The sequence below is a fragment of the Phyllobates terribilis genome, unplaced genomic scaffold (genome assembly GCF_046119375.1).
Source record: "Phyllobates terribilis strain yellow unplaced genomic scaffold, ASM4611937v1 Scaffold_11__3_contigs__length_659146591, whole genome shotgun sequence".
NCBI lineage: Eukaryota > Metazoa > Chordata > Amphibia > Anura > Dendrobatidae > Phyllobates > Phyllobates terribilis.
The window spans coordinates 185,184,951-185,201,881 of record NW_027362771.1 but is presented as its reverse complement, the minus strand read 5'-3'; the positions used below and the strand labels follow the sequence as shown (position 1 = coordinate 185,201,881).

The 16,931-nt window shown below is 42.3% G+C and overlaps 1 protein-coding gene across 2 annotated transcripts in view; it reads left to right on the top strand.

Moving 5' to 3' along the window:
• SYT1 (synaptotagmin 1) overlaps window positions 1-16,931 on the top strand; it is a 926,879-nt gene that overhangs the window by 578,828 nt on the left and 331,120 nt on the right. For both annotated transcript variants that reach the window (XM_073651880.1, XM_073651879.1), the window contains exon 6: window positions 15,127-15,295. In XM_073651880.1, the coding sequence (XP_073507981.1) occupies window positions 15,142-15,295 (154 nt within the window). In that variant the 5' untranslated portion in view covers window positions 15,127-15,141. The remainder of the gene's footprint in view (window positions 1-15,126; window positions 15,296-16,931) is intronic.

The window sequence follows — 16,931 nt, the reverse complement described above, 5'->3', positions numbered from 1 at the left end:
TCCCTGCTCGGGTATCTCTCCCTCCCTACTCTACACTGAACTAGTATACACTGAAGGTAGCCCTTAAAAGGGATTTTGTTTTATCAAGAGGCCTAAACACTCTCCCTAGCAGCTCAGCGATCTCTCCCTATGCTTGTAGAACGCAGGCTCCGGACGCAATGTGCACAAAATGGCGGCAGGGCTTTAATAGACCCTATGACGCTGGACGGCCAGCCAATCACAGTAATGCCACAACCAAGATGTCTGCGGCATTACTGTGATTGGTTAAGAAGCCCAGCATGTTTAGTGGCTGCATAGGAGGCGCCAAAACAGCAGGGCGGAACATCCGAATATAGTGAGGCGAGTACACAAATACTCGTAATATAACGAGTCACCCGAATACCGTACTATCCACGCGAATAGCGAATAGTAACGAATACACTCATCACTAGGTACAATGTCTGGAACCACCCATTTTACTCACTGAGCAAGGGCTAAAACCAGCAGGTACAACATTTGATACCTTCCTTCATTAAATAAGGTCCATAATTGACACCTTTTTCTTCACATAATTAATGATCTCACTAATTGAACTTCATACTGCTATTAATTAGAACACCCCCCTTTCATAAAATGAGTCAGTTACACCCAATTAGCAATGTGCATGTCATGATTCTGCTGATTCTGTTAGTTGCTCGTTACTCGCCTACACCTAATCATGACTTTTTTCCCATATTGTATGATCTTTTCTGCCAAAAACAGTAATTAAACACATTGGTGATGTTAGACTGCTATTATTTTGCACATAACTGTATACAGTAAAATCCAGCAGTCTGGAAATTCTTAGTTAAAAGAAATAGTATAAAATTGGTTCATAGATCACTATACTAAAGCTGGCCATTCAGGTGATTCAACTTGATGAAATTAGTAATTAACACTTACAATGTTAAAAAATATAGGGACTTCTTGTCTGCCCAAATGATGACAGAAAAGAGAGATTGGGCATATAAAATTTTAACATGCTCAGTTTATTGCTCTACAAGAGATAAGCTGCGCCATCATGTCTTATTTCCCTCTCCCCATGAAACAAACATATATGCTCACCCAAGACAGGCATAGTATGTGGAAAATAACAACCTATGCAAATTCTCAACCAAATATTAATGAGTCTCCCCTAACAAAGCAAAATATATAATCAAAGCAAAATGTCTATCTCATCTCAAATCTCATAGTAGCAACATTATAAATAATCCTGCATTAAGATATATCTAAATAGAGAAAGACAAAAAGGGAGTAACCAAAGCAATAAAATCAATTCTTTATAAAAAAAAATATTAGCAATGTATATACAGATGCATCTCACTAAATTAGAATATCATCAAAAAGTTAATTTATCTCAGTTCTTCAATGCAAAAAGTGAAACTCATATATTATATAGAGTCATTACAAACAGAGTGATCTATTTCAAGTGCTTTTTTCTGTTAATGTTGATGATTATGGCTTGCAGCCAATGAAAACACAAAAGTCGTTATCTCAGTAAATTAAAATATTTAACAAAAAACACCTGCAAAGGCTTCCTAAGTGTTTAAAAAGGTCCCCTAGTCTGTTTCAGTGGGCTCCACAATCATGGGGAAGACTGCTGACTTGACAGATGTCCAGAAGGCAGTCATTGACACACTCCACAAGGTCCCAGAGTTCCAATTTTCATTTGGAAATCAAGGTCCCAGAGTCTGGATGAAGAGTGGAGGGGCACACAATCCAACCTGCTTGAGATCTAGTGTGAAGTTTCCACAATCAGTGATGGTTTGGGGAGCCATGTCATCTGCTGGTGTAGGTCCACTGTGTTTTATCAAGACCAAAGTCAGCGCAGTCGTCTACCAGGAAACTCTAGAGCACTTCATGGTTCCCTCTGCCGACAAGCTTTTTGGAGATGGAAATTTCTTTCTCCAGCAGGACTTGGCGCCTGTCCACACTGCCAAAAGTACCAATACCTGGCTTAAAAACAACAGTATCACTGTGCTTGATTGGCCACCAAACTGGCCTGACCTTAACCCCATAGAGAATCTATGGGGTATTGTCAAGACGAAGATGAAGCACCAGACCCAACAATGCAGATGAGCTGAAGGCTGCTATCAAAGCAACCTGGGGTTCCATAACACCTCAGCAGTGCCACAGGCTGATCGCCTCCATGCCACGCCACATTGATGCAGTAATTGATGCAAAAGGAGCCCCGACCAAGTACTGAGTGCATCTACTGAACATACATTTCAGTAAGGCAACATTTCGGATTTTAAAAACATTTTTGAAGCTGGTGTTATAAAGTATTCTAATTTACTGAGATAATGACTTTTGTGTTTTCATTAGCTGTAAGCCATAATCATCAACATTAACAGAAATAAACACTTGAAATAGATCACTCTGTCTGAAATAAATAAACTTTTTGATGATATTCTAATTTTGTGAGATGCACCTGTATATATATATGCAGTGAAGCGTCTATTAAAAGGACAGCAAAGAGACCACAACTAGCCCACGAAATATCTCTCCCAAAATTTCCAGTGCAAATTAGCATTAGAAATTATGGTTTATAGTTTATAGACCAAAATAATCAAATCAGATGCAGCAAGGTCAAAATGTATATAACAATAGATGAGAGGGCACTGTGGACCTATATATATACCCATGTATCAAGACAAGTTTTTTATAGCATCATATGATAACTAGTGTTGAGCATTCCGATACTGAAATATCGGGTATCGGCCGATATTCACTGTATCGGAATTCCGATACTTAATTCCGATACTTTTATAATATCGAATACCGGAATCGGAAGTTCCCATAATGCCTGCGCTCTGCAGTGTCTCTGAAGGATGACAAGCTGGATGGCAGCGCTCAGCTGCGATCCAGCTTGTCATCAGAATGCCATCCCAGCGTGGGAGAATTCTCCTGATTGTTTAAAAGCCGGCGCGCGGTAAAAAGCCGCCGGCTTTTAAACAATCACGCAGCCCCATACTGCTTCCCCGCAGCCTCCCACCCCGATCCTCCGCTCCCCTCGCCACCTCCCATCCCGATCGTAAATTAGGACCGGGCGGGGAGCGCAGCACCAAGGAGCGAAGGACCCGGGCGGGGAAGCCGGCAGTGAAAAGACTTCACCGCCGGCTTTCCCGTTCTGTGCTGCGCTTTCCCGCCGGTTATTTCAAATGAACAGCTGAGGTATCAGGTGATGCCGATCAGCTGTTCATTTGAAGTAGCCGCGGTGCCCTCAGAGGGTTCATGTGAGTTCATGCTTGACTGCATGAACTCACATCAACTTTCCCACGGCCGCACAGGTCAGCCTCACCTCCCGGACCCGTCATGATTAGTGTGTGTGCGGGGTGTGTGTGTGTGCGGGGTGTGTGTGTGTGCGGGGTGTGTGTGTGTGCGGGGTGTGTGTGTGTGTGCGGGGTGTGTGTGTGCGGGGTGTGTGTGTGTGCGGGGTGTGTGTGCGGGTGTGTGTGCGGGTGTGTGTGCGGGGTGTGTGTGTGCGGGTGTGTGTGCGGGCAGACATAGGCCGATGTGACACTACTACTCCCATCGGCCTATGTCTGTCCCCCGTCCACTCCTGCCAGCAGGATCAGCTCGATGGGAGCAGTAGTTCCCATCAGCCTGATCCTGCTATTTAAATTGCCCTACTGTGTCCCCAATAAATGTTAAATACATGTCATTGGTGGCCAGTGGTTACCTAAAAGAAATTAGTTCATACATTACCTGTCCCCGCCGATCGCCACCTGAAATAAAGTAAAAAATAAAAAACTACACCTATACTCACCAAGACACCTAATTCCCCGAAGCCATCGATCTCCTGTAATAAAATATAAAATAATAAACCACAACCTTATCCTTACCCCTCCGTAGTAGTCCACGAGTGTCCCACGAAGATCTCCAGTTCAGAGCAGCCACATAGAATGTGACCGCTCTGAACCGCTGCCGCCGCTAGAATGACGGGGCCGTAAGGGTTCACCGGAGTTCAGGCAGCGCTGCTCCGGTTAGCTCCTTTACGGCACTGCTGTATCGTGAGAAATTCCCACGGTACAGCACTGCCGTAAAGGAGGTCTCCGGAGCTGCGCTGCCTGAATGCACTCCGGTGACCTCAGTCAGTGGCTCCCGCTGCCGGGAGCGGACGTGTTCCCGGCAGCGTGAGCTTACAGCAGCCATGCACAGCTGTCACCATCTCCAGATGTGACAGCTGTGCATGGGAGATCAGCGCAGGAACGTGGACAGGTAACTATTTTTTTTTTAGTAAACTAAGAATTAAATAAAATGGTGTTTTATTTCAAATAAATTATTTTTTTCTGGGTGTAGTGTGTTTTTTCTTTTTAACACTTTGTAGGTTAGTAATGGGGGTGTCATATAGACGGCCATCATTACTAACCTGGGCTTCATGGCAGCTGGCGCTGACATGAACCCCACCACTATTACCCCCTGCCACCGCACCAGGGCAGCGTGGAAGAGCGAGGCTAAGTGCCAGAATTGGCGCATCCTATGGATGCGCCATTTCTGGGGCGGCTGACGGCTGGTGTTTCTAGCCTGGGAGGGGGCCAATATTCATGGCACCCTTCCTGAGCTATTAATATCAGCCCCCAGCTGTCTGCCTAGCCTTTGCTAGCTATTAAAATAGAGGGGACCCCACGTCATTTTTTTTTGGGGGGTCCCCCATTTTAATAGCTAGTAAAGGCTAGGTATTCAGCTGGGGGCTGATATTAGTAGCCTGGGAAGCTCCGTGGGTTTTACCCCCTTCCCAGGCTTCAAACATCTGCCCCAGCCGTCTGCTTAACCTCCGCTAGAGACTAAAATTATGGGGGATCCCACGCCATTTTTTTTTTAAATAAATCCTTTATTTTAACACTAAATGACATTTGAGGACTTAATAAAGATGCAGTCCCTAAATTATTATTTATTTTTTAATAAATTTTTCCCAAAACTTTTGACGTGGGCTTCGCCATATTTTTGTATGCCAGCCAGGTACAGCATCCAGCTTCTATGAACGCGCCATTTTCCGGGGCGGCCGCGGACTGCAATTTTCAGCGGGGGGGGGGGAGGGCAAAAAGCTTGGGCCTCCCTGCGCTGCAGATTCCATCCCCCAGCTGCCTAGTTGTACCTGGCTGGACACAAAAATAGGGAGAAGCTCCACGTTTTTTTTTTTTTAATTATTTCATGAAATTCATGGAATAATTAAGAAAAAAAGGGCTTCCCTATATTGTTGTGTCCGGCTAGGTACAAATAGGCAGCTGGTGGTTGGGGGCAGCCTGTTCCTGCCTGCTGTACCTGGCTGGACACAAATATAGTGTGAAGCCCCACGTCAATTTTTTTTTAATTATTTCAGGAAATTCATGAAATAATTAAAAAAAAATTATGTGGGGCTTCGCCCTATAATTGTGTCCAGCCAGGTACAGCAGGCAGGAACGGGCTGCCCCCAACCACCAGCTGCCTATTTGTACCTAGCCAGACACAACAATATAGGGAAGCCCTTTTTTTCTTAATTATTCCATGAATTTCATGAAATAATTAAAAAAAAAATGTGTGGCGCTTCGCCCTATTTTTGTGTCCAGCCAGGTACAACTAGGCAGCTGGGGGCTGGAATCTGCAGCGCAGGGAGACCCAAGCTTTCTGGGTCCCACCCGCTGCAAATTGCAGTCCGCAGCCGCCCCGGAAAATGGCGCGTTCATAGAAGCGCCATCTTCTGGCGCTGTACCCAACTCATCCAGGGCCCTGGTGCGGTGGCTCACTGGGTAATAAAGGGGTTAAGGCCAGCTTGGCATTATCAGCTGGCCCTAAGCCCGAAATTCATGGGGTCACGCCAATATTAGACATGACCGCCATGAATTTCTAGTAAAGTATTTAAAAAAAACACAAACACCCAGAAAAAAGTCCTTTAATTGAAATAAAGACACAATTCTTTATTGTTCTAAATTAAACCATACTTACCGCCACACCCATTCCAGCTGAAGCCAACGATCTCCTGCAATAAAAGTAAAATAATAAAGCAACCTCATCCTTACCTTTCCATGGTTCCCAGGACAGCTTCAGCTCTGCTACATCGAGATGACAGGCTGGACCGCAGCAGAACGCTGCCATCCAGCCTGTCATCCCGCGGACACTGAGAAGCGCAGGCATGCTTGCGCTCCTCAGTGTCTTTCTGTGACGTCATCCAGATGAGCCGAGGTCATGTCCAATGAACTCAGCTCACCTCATGCACGTCACTGACAGCGTGGGAAAATTCTCCTGCACTCAGCGCTTCAGCGTGAGAATTCTTCCACGCTGTCAGTGACGTGCATGAGGTGCGCCGAGTTCATGGGACATGACCTCACCTCATGCACGTCACTGACAGCGTGGGAAAATTCTCACGCTGAAGCGCTGAGTGCAGGAGAATTCTCCCACGCTGTCAGTGACGTACATGAGGTGAGCCGAGTTCATTGTCGGCTCATCTGGATGCCGTCACAGCCAGACACTGAGGAGTGGAAGTATGCCTGCGCTTCTCAGTGTCTGCGGGATGACAGGCTGGATGGCAGCGTTCTGCTGCGGTCCAGCCTGTCATCTCGATGTAGCAGAGCTGGAGCCGTCGTGGGAGCCATGGAAAGGTAAGGATGAGGTTGCTTTATTATTTTTCTTTTATTGCAGGAGATCGTTGGCTTCAGCTGGAATGGGCGTGATGGTAAGTATGGTTTAATTTAGAACAATAAAGAATTGTGTGTTTATTTCAATTAAAGGACTTTTTTCTGGGTGTTTGTGTTTTTTTTAAATACTTTACTAGAAATTCATGGTGGTCATGTCTAATATTGGCGTGACCCCATGAATTTCGGGCTTAGGGCCAGCTGATAATGCCAAGCTGGCCTTAACCCCTTTATTACCCAGTGAGCCACCGCATCAGGGCCCTGGATGAGTTGGGTACAGCGCCAGAAGATGGCGCTTCTATGAACGCGCCATTTTCCGGGGCGGCTGCGGACTGCAATTTGCAGCGGGTGGGGCCCAGAAAGCTTGGGCCTCCCTGCGCTGCAGATTCCAGCCCCCAGCTGCCTAGTTGTACCTGGCTGGACACAAAAATAGGGCGAAGCTCCACGTTTTTTTTTTTTTAAATTCATGAAATTCATGGAATAATTCAGAAAAAAAGGGCTTCCCTATATTGTTGTGTCCGGCTAGGTACAAATAGGCTGCTGGTGGTTGGGGGCAGCCCGTTCCTGCCTGCTGTACCTGACTGGACACAAATATAGGGCGAAGCCCCACATCAATTTTTTTAAATTATTTCATGAATTTCCTGAAATGATTTAAAAAAAATTGACGTGGGGCTTCGCACTATATTTGTGTCCAGCCAGGTACAGCAGGCAGGAACGGGCTGCCCCCAACCACCAGCTGCCTATTTGTACCTGGTTGGACACAACAATATAGGGAAGCCCTTTTTTTCTTAATTATTTCATGAATTTCATGAAATAATTAAAAAAAAAAAATACGTGAAGCTTCTCCCTATTTTTGTGTCCAGCCAGGTACAACTAGGCAGCTGGGGGATGGAATCTGCAGCGCAGGGAGGCCCAAGCTTTCTGCCCCCCCCCCTCCCCCCGCTGAAAATTGCAGTGCGCAGCCACCCCGGAAAATGGCGCGTTCATAGAAGCTGGATGCTGTACCTGGCTGGCATACAAAAATATGGCGAAGCCCACGTCAAAAGTTTTGGGAAAAATTAATTAAAAAATAAATAATAATTTAGGGACTGCATCTTTATTAACTCCTCAAATGTCATTTAGTGTTAAAATAAAGGACTTATTTTAAAAAAAATTGACGTGGGGCTTCGCCCTATATTTGTGTCCAGCCAGGTACAGCAGGCAGGAACAGGCTGCCCCCAACCACCAGCTGCCTATTTGTACCTGGCCGGACACAACAATATAGGGAAGCCCTTTTTTAAAAAAATTATTTCATGAAATAATTAAAAAAAAATTGACGTGGGGCTTCGCACTATATTTGTGTCCAGCCAGGTACAGCAGGCAGGAATGGGCTGCCCCCAACCACCAGCTGCCTATTTGTACCTGGTTGGACACAACAATATAGGGAAGCCCTTTTTTTCTTAATTATTCCATGAATTTCATGAAATAATTTTAAAAAAAAATGCGTGGGGCTTCGCCCTATTTTTGTGCCCAGCCAGATACAACTAGGCAGCTGGGGGCTGGAATCCGCAGCGCAGGGAGACCCAAGCTTTCTGGGCCACCCCCGCTGCAAATTGCAGTCCGCAGCCGCCCCAGAAAATGGCGCGTTCATAGAAGCGCCATCTTCTGGCGCTGTACCCAACTCATCCAGGGCCCTGGTGCGGTGGCTCACTGGGTAATAAAGGGGTTAAGGCCAGCTTGGCATTATCAGCTGGCCCTAAGCCCAAAATTCATGGGGTCACGCCAATATTAGACATGACCACCATGAATTTCTAGTAAAGTATTTAAAAAAACACAACACCCAGAAAAAAGTCCTTTAATTGAAATAAACACACAATTCTTTATTGTTCTAAATTAAACCATACTTACCACCACGCCCATTCCAGCTGAAGCCAACGATCTCCTGCAATAAAAGTAAAATAATAAAGCAACCTCATCCTTACCTTTCCATGGCTCCCACGACAGCTTCAGCTCTGCTACATCGAGATGACAGGCTGGACCGCAGCAGAACGCTGCCATCCATCCTGTCATCCCGCAGACACTGAGAAGCGCAGGCATACTTCCACTCCTCAGTGTCTGGCTGTGACGGCATCCAGATGAGCCGAGGTCATGTCCAATGAACTCCGCTCACTTCATGTACGTCACTGACAGCGTGGGAAAATTCTCCTGCACTCAGCACTTCAGCGTGAGAATTTTCCCACGCTGTCAGTGACGTGCATGAGGTGAGCTGAGTTCATTGGACATGACCTCACCTCATGTATGTCACTGACAGCGTGGGAGAATTCTCACGCTGAAGCGCTGAGTGCAGGAGAATTTTCCCACGCTGTCAGTGACGTGCATGAGGTGAGCTGAGTTCATTGGACATGAACTCGGCTCATCTGGATGACGTCACAGAGAGACACTGAGGAGCGCAAGCATGCCTGCGCTTCTCAGTGTCTGCGGGATGACAGGCTGGATGGCAGCTTTCTGCTGCGGTCCAGCCTGTCATCTCGATGTAGCAGAGCTGAAGCTGTCCTGGGAACCATCGAAAGGTAAGGATGAGGTTGCTTTATTATTTTTCTTTTATTGCAGGAGATCGTTGGCTTCAGCTGGAATGGGCGTGATGGTAAGTATGGTTTAATTTAGAACAATAAAGAATTGTGTCTTTATTTCAATTAAAGGACTTTACTCTGGGTGTTTGTGTTTTCTTTTAACTTTGACTATGGGGTTAGTAATGGGGGTGTCTTATAGACGCCTCTCCATTACTAACCTGGGCTTGATGTCAGCTGGCATTATAAGCTGACATCAACCCCAACCCTATTACCCCCTGCCACCGCACCAGGGCAGCGTGGAAGAGCGAGGCTAAGTGCCAGAATTGGCGCATCCTATGGATGCGCCATTTCTGGGGCGGCTGACGGCTGGTGTTTCTAGCCTGGGAGGGGGCCAATATTCATGGCACCCTTCCTGGGCTATTAATATCAGCCCCCAGCTGTCTGCCTAGCCTGTGCTAGCTATTAAATTAGGGGGGACCCCACGTCATTTTTTTGGGGGGGTCCCACATTTTAATAGCTAGTAAAGGCTAGGTATTCAGCTGGGGGCTGATATTAGTAGCCTGGGAAGCTCCGTGGGTATTACCCCCTTCCCAGGCTTCAAACATTTGCCCCAGCTGTCTGCTTAACCTCCGCTAGAGCCTAAAATTAAGGGGAACCCCACGCCAATTTTTTTTTAAATAAATCCTTTATTTTAACACTAAATGACAAGTACAGTAATCAACACTGTCACTGTACTTCATATATATGTGACTGACATGTTTCTATCTATCTAATCTATGTGTGATTCTCTATTCCTTCTATTCTAAATTGTCGGGTACAGATGCTGAATTGCCGGCCGGCTTTCTTAAAGAGACGGTGCATGAAAACACTATTATTTTTTTAAATAAATCCTTTACACTAAATGACAAGTTCTGTAAGCAACACTGTCACTGTACTTCTTATATATGTGACTGACATGTTTCTATCTATCTAATCTATGTGTGAAGCTCTATTCTGTCTGTTATAAATTGTCGGGTACAGATGCTGAATTGCCGGCCGGCTTTTTTAAAGAGACGGTGCACGAAAACACTAATATTTTTTTTAATAAATCCTTTACACTAAATGACAAGTACAGTAAGCAACACTGTCACTGTACTTCATATATATGTGACTGACATGTTTCTATCTATCTAATCTATGTGTGAAGCTCTATTCTTTCTGTTGTAAATTGTCGGGTACCGGTGAATGCCGCTGATGAATTGCCGGCTTTTCATGTCATTCTACATTATTCTTAGTTGTTTTACTTCATGTAGAATTAACCTACAAGGAAAGAAAGGGTTTATTTTCATTCCGATATTTGTGTCCCATTGACTTGCATTGGTTTCCGGTATCGGAATCGGCGATATCCGATACTTTTTGGGTATCGGCCCGATCCAATCCGATACGATATTTCCTGATATCGGAAGGTATCGCTCAACACTAATGATAACCCTATATAGATAGCATGCACGTCATGTGTGTTACATCTGAAACACCCATGACATGCATTCTGTCTGGAAGTGGTCTTCATGGAAGAATTGTGACAATAAAACTTTGAAGATCAATCAACTCAACTATGTTTAAAAAATAGTAACCAGGGATGCAGAAAAATCACAGCACCTATTCTGAACTGATGAGTAAAAATTTGAGATATTCAGCTGTAACAGAAGTCAGTTTGTTTGCCAAAGGGTTGGAGAACAGAAAAATATTTAGTGTCAGCAGGCAACAGTGGATCACGGTGGAGATTCCTTAGACATTTGTGGCTACATTTCAACAAAAAGAGTTGAGGATTTGGTCAAGAATAATGGTGTCTTCAATGCTGAGAAATGCAGGCAAATACTTATCCATCATGCAATATCATCAGGGAGTCTTCTGATTAACACAAACTTTATTCGGCAGCAGGACAATGATCCCAAACATAAAGCCAATGTCATTAAGAACTATATTCAGAGTACAGAAAAACAAGGAGTCCTAGATGTAATGATCCCCACAAAACCCTGATGTCAATATCATCAAATCTGCCTGGGATAACATGAAGAGAAAGAAGGATTTGAGCAACCCTACATCTACAGAAGATCTGTGGCTAGTCCTCCATGGTGTTTAGAACAACTTGACTCTCAAGTTCCTTCAGAAGCTGCATGCGAGGGTACCTGGAAGGATTAATGCTTTCTTGAAGGCAAAGAGTCGTCTCACCAAATATTGATTTAACTTAGTTTTTTAGTTTGTTCATTTACTTTGCATTTTGTTAATTGATTAAAAAATTAACTTTTAACACTTCTATTTTTTAAAGAGTTCTTACTTTGCAGCATTTTTTTCCATACCTGCCTAAAACTTGTGCACAGTATTGCACTTCCAAAAAAAGCTAGTTATTATATTCATTTTCTAGCAGACGGCTGTGTTTGCTTATTTCAGTGCATAGATATCTCTATACACACACACAAGACACTGATGCCAAGTCAGATGGCATGTAAACATTTTATTTGGTGAAAGAAATCAAGAGAAAAGTATGAATTTCTCTGTAGTGCAACCTCAGACATTGGGCCTGCAATTTCAAGTGATCCTGTTTCAGTATAGAAGTAAGATGAAAGTGCAATAAATGTAATGTGATTTTATATTGTTGGACTGTACTTGCAGGGGTTTCCTGATTTGTATGATGATATTCACTAGATTAATAATCAACCATGTTTTTTCTTTATATGAATTGTGGTTATCCTATAGAGCAGTGAGCTGCACATAAAGCCTCTGCACTGTCTGAGAGAAATGGAATCCTACTTAATAAGATATATTGAAAGGTTTTGTCCAAATAAAATAGCTCATGTAATACATTTGACAAAATCTGATTTAATAAGGAAAAAAAAAATTGTGAAATATTTCCTGATTTTATAGTTGACAGTTACAAGATGTACTATGGATTTCAAAGACTTTTTTGAGTGGCAAACATACCCTTGTTAACCTTTAGCAATATTTTTTATTCCTAACATTTTCCTGGACCAGAACAACCAGCCGTATGTCTGACATCATTCCTCGTAACCTGATGTTCTCTTTAGTTTGCCTTTCTCTTTGCTTCCTCCAGGCAAATTTATATTATATAGCGCACTTTGACCTTATCTGAGACCTTTCAATAACACTGTATCCCTCTAGCAAATCATTCCACAATACTTCCATACCATGGCCAAATATGTCTGTCTCCGAAGTGCTACAGATTATAATTAGATTCTCTCTTTTCATTTTTTTCTATTTTCCTAAGGCAGGATATGTGATAAAAGAACAAAAGTTTGTTTAAAAACTCAACATAACCCTGTTTCAGTCACATCTGTTCTATATCTTGAGTGAAACTCTGTTTTGTAGCAATTTATAAGGAATTCTATAATATGAGATTGTGATTATTAAACAGATCTCTTTTTAAGTGGTAATAATATCAATAGTAGAACAGTATCAGGCACAGGCTTAGTTAATAGCAATCTGTACTCTTTGGATAACACTGTCATATAGTCATTTCAATACCTGCCAATATTTGAAAAGATTCATGCCACCCCATCTCTCCATGAAGTTGGTTACACTGATGTTGTGATACATATGGACCTGTGTAGGCTCTCATCTTGACCCCAACATAGGTAGTATTTAAGTCTTGAATTAGGAAAAATGGTTGGTCTTTTCCCTGAAACATCACTACCTGTATACATGAGCGATGTTTAGTATTGTTGCTCAAATCCATTAACTTTCATAAATGTACAGACAGCTGCAATACCAGATACCATACCAGCCTTGAACAAGAGTGGCATTGGTTCTGAAATATTTTCTAACCTTTTTTTAAATCTCAGATAATCTCTTTCAATTGTTAAAGGGTATCTATCATTTAAAAAATACTTTTCACATCATAGTGAGATTTCAAACATTTTAATTGGTGAGGGTCCTTGTTCTGAAACGCCCCATTGATAGATCTCAGGTTGAGCACTGTGCCCCTTTATTTTTAATGCGTATAGAGCATATGAGAAACAATTCAAAGCTTCTGCTGCTTCGGTTTAGTGGTCACTGGGGACGAATGTTAATTAGTTGCATAAAAAAGAAAACTACAATTCATTTCTTCCCCCCTTTCCCTTTCAATATCCCACTTGGGGTATAATAAATAGGTAATAACTATTTTAATACTGTTTATTAACTCTCTTTCTTCACTTATGGAAACTAAAAGATCATGAGTAGAGGTGATCGAATCTGCCAAGATTAGATTTCACCAAATTTCGCGATTTTTCCCAGAAAATTTGATTAATAGCGAATTTATTCTTTGTTAGCTGAATGTCCCTTATTATGCAGTGGGGTCTGTAGAGACCCCTGACCATAATAAACGTACGTTGTAAAAAAATAAAAACAAGTAATACTCACCTCATCGATCACCTCTCCAGCCGCTCTAGTTACTTGATGTCCACAATCTATTCCATGGTCCCTCTTCTTACAGCCGCCTGCCACTAAAATCCTGGGACTCTTTACAGTAGACTGGATATCGCAATCTTCAACACACATGCACAGGGATGTCACTTGTTGCGGCTAGAAGTCCCAGTCTAGCGTTAAGAGGCCTGTGGTTTCAGCATCCAACAGTGGTAAGAAGAGGCACCGATGATAGATGGGGAACACTAAGCAGCAGGGGCGCCTAGAGAGGCAAGATGAATGTTCTTTTATTTAATATAATTCTTTTTAACATGTTGTTGGCCCTTTACAATTCAGAAAAAAAAGGTGGCCAGCTGGTAATCATTTTGCTGAATTTGCATAGAGTGAATTACAAAAAATCCATATTCTAGGGAGCCATTAACTTGCACTTGTAAAAGGCAGATCTGCGAAGAAAATTGCAGAAGTAGATAATTGATAGTATCGCTCAGATTTTGCAGGATTCACATCCAAGCAATACTCAACATACTGAGACTAACTGTCATGCTAGGTATGGGAAGAACCCAGGATATAACGATGGGAAAAGGGGGGAAGCCCAGCCACTAAGGAAAGGGGAAGTGAAGACCCCTAAGCAGATCTAACAACACCCTGACTCCCCTATCATCCCGAAATAGGTTCCGCACCTATCACCGAGCAGGAAAACTTAGCCATGCCTGACCATAGAGCTAGGCCCTAGGTAGGGAAGCAGAGGAGAGAGCACTAGTCACCCCCACTGCAACTAAAGACAAGCAAGGGAAACGTTCAAGGGGATACACTTAGCTTTGAGAAGACACAACAGAGATGACAGCTACAATCCACAAAGGAACTCCAAGGAGAATCTAGCCTACTGCTAGAATTACAGACCTGAACAGAGGAATTAACTCTATCACCTGCAACTCTCTCGAGAAATTGCATGTATTTAAAGATCCAGCAAGGGTGTGCAAATTAGCAGCAGAAGGTGGAGATCACCGCTGGGTCCTAGAGAGAGAGGGATGATGAAAGGATCAAGAAGGTGTCTTCAAGACCAAGTGCAGCGACCTTCTACAGCTGGATCCAGAATAACTGTCTGTCAAACCTGACACAGCCGTGACACTAACAAACTTTATGAGTTAAAAATTTTCTCTAATGAAAAAAAAATTCCAATCCAAAACTGAAAATTCACTTTGGTTTACATGTAATTGTACTAACATCATTGAACTTTGATTCTTAATGTAAAAAATGTTTTGATATTTTACAATAATAATTAACTGTACATTATCACTTATATACTTACTATCACTTATGACAACGATTATGTGACTACATTGTCACCTGTGAAATAGGAAAATGTTTTCTTTGTACTTGTTAAATATTATATGAAGCACAGAAATGAATGCACAAGTGGAGTAATATTTATTTAGTGAGCAGGTGCACTGCAGATGCAGCTTTTGATGATTGCAGGGGCTCGAAGATGGGCTTCATCTATTTTCTTTTGAAATAATATTTTTCTCTTTATCTTTTATCTACAACAGTTCCTTGGGGCCAAAATGAAGTCCCAGCCGATGACAGCACCCCAAACAACAGTTGCTGCACCTGCATTACGGGAGAATGCCACAGAAGCCGTGGCCCCAAGCGATGGGAAGGATAATCATTTTTCAAAGATCAAAGAGAAGTTCATGAATGAGCTGAATAAAATTCCATGTAAGTAAAGCAATTGGGAAGCATGCACTTTTTTTATTAGTAATAATAACATTATACCATACCATTAGACCAGTAATTTACTTTTTATTATAATAATATATTCAGAATGAGCTTTCAGTACAGTTATATTTTTTTCGTTCAACTTTCTGGTTTCACTAATGTCATTCGAGAATAATGCATTTAATGGATTCTGAATGATCTCCGATTTTCATTATGATGTAAATCCTGCCTCTTGGTAATTATCTGAAGTCCAAAGTTTTAGTATTTTTTATATTTATGTACGGCACGCAGTGACTGTATTATATTTCAGGGTTGCGATGCACAATTATCTTTCATGTATACTGTGCAGCCTAATTTCCATGAATTTAAATGGGTTTGCTAGACATATAATATTGCCCATCTATACTTAGATTAGGTCATCAATATCAGTTCGGTGGTGGTTTGACAACTGGCACTCCCACAAATCAGCCATTATTAGCTCAGGCTGCAGCCAAATTTATACTTAGAACAAAGCTGAACAGTCCAGCCCCATGTAACATGTACCTTCTGTCACCGGTAACTACAGATCAGTTCTTATTCTCTTAAATGGTGGTCGATCTGCACTATCGCTGTTCAGCTCTTATCAATATATACATTTGGCCACCATAGGAGCTGATAACAACTGATCGGTGGAGGTGATGGGTGTTGGATCCCAACCGATCTGGTAATGATTAGCTTTCCTAAGGATAGATCATTAATATATACCTGGACAACCCTTGAAACAAGTGTTAATTATTAACAGTGATTTTGTTATATTTTCACTTTAGTGATTCCTTATATTTCCATATGCCATAAGAACATTGCTGTTATGCTGGTTTTTCATTTTCCACAGTCATCAAAGCAGGTGCATTGCCTGCCTTTATGATGGGTTACAATGCTCGCAAATAAAAAATAATCACCACTATAATAATCAAATAAGAACATAACGGGAGGTGTAGAGGTAATGTAGCTTAGATCTGATACCAGAGGAGACCTAAAGACTTCTCTGATACTTTTGAAGACACCATTAAAAATGTATAAATGGCACATGGTGAGTTGGCCCTGGTACAAATTTTGCAAAGGGCCACAAATTTCAGTTTACTGACCTGGAGAAATAATATGAAGTGCAATGTTAATTCTACTTCTGCTTCTTTTGAGTGGGAGATCACTTCCCTTTTTGAACTAAATGAATATGACCCTGATTGAAAGTGACCCAAAGCATAGCAAATACATTACTTACATTCATTATAATTGATTACTAAATGTGTTATTAGTTAGGCTATGCACATGGATATCTTTTCACATAAGATATATTTTCACCGTTTGGGAGGTAGAAGGGATTAAAAACTGTATATCATCTTTATGTAAATCACTCTTTGCACTGATGGAATATGAAGTGAGAAAATATTCCCACATATGTCTTTCAAGAATGATCATGTGGACTCTAAATTGGGATGAATAATGCACTGTGACCAATAATGACAGATAAATTAGAATATTAATTGATTTTCATCCCTGAGATGGATCTTGGCAATCTGGCAGATGCCGTGTTTGCAGAACTGATAGCAAACAGATTTTCTGTGTCACATAAAATTCCCCTTTGCTTGAAGAGAGGTGT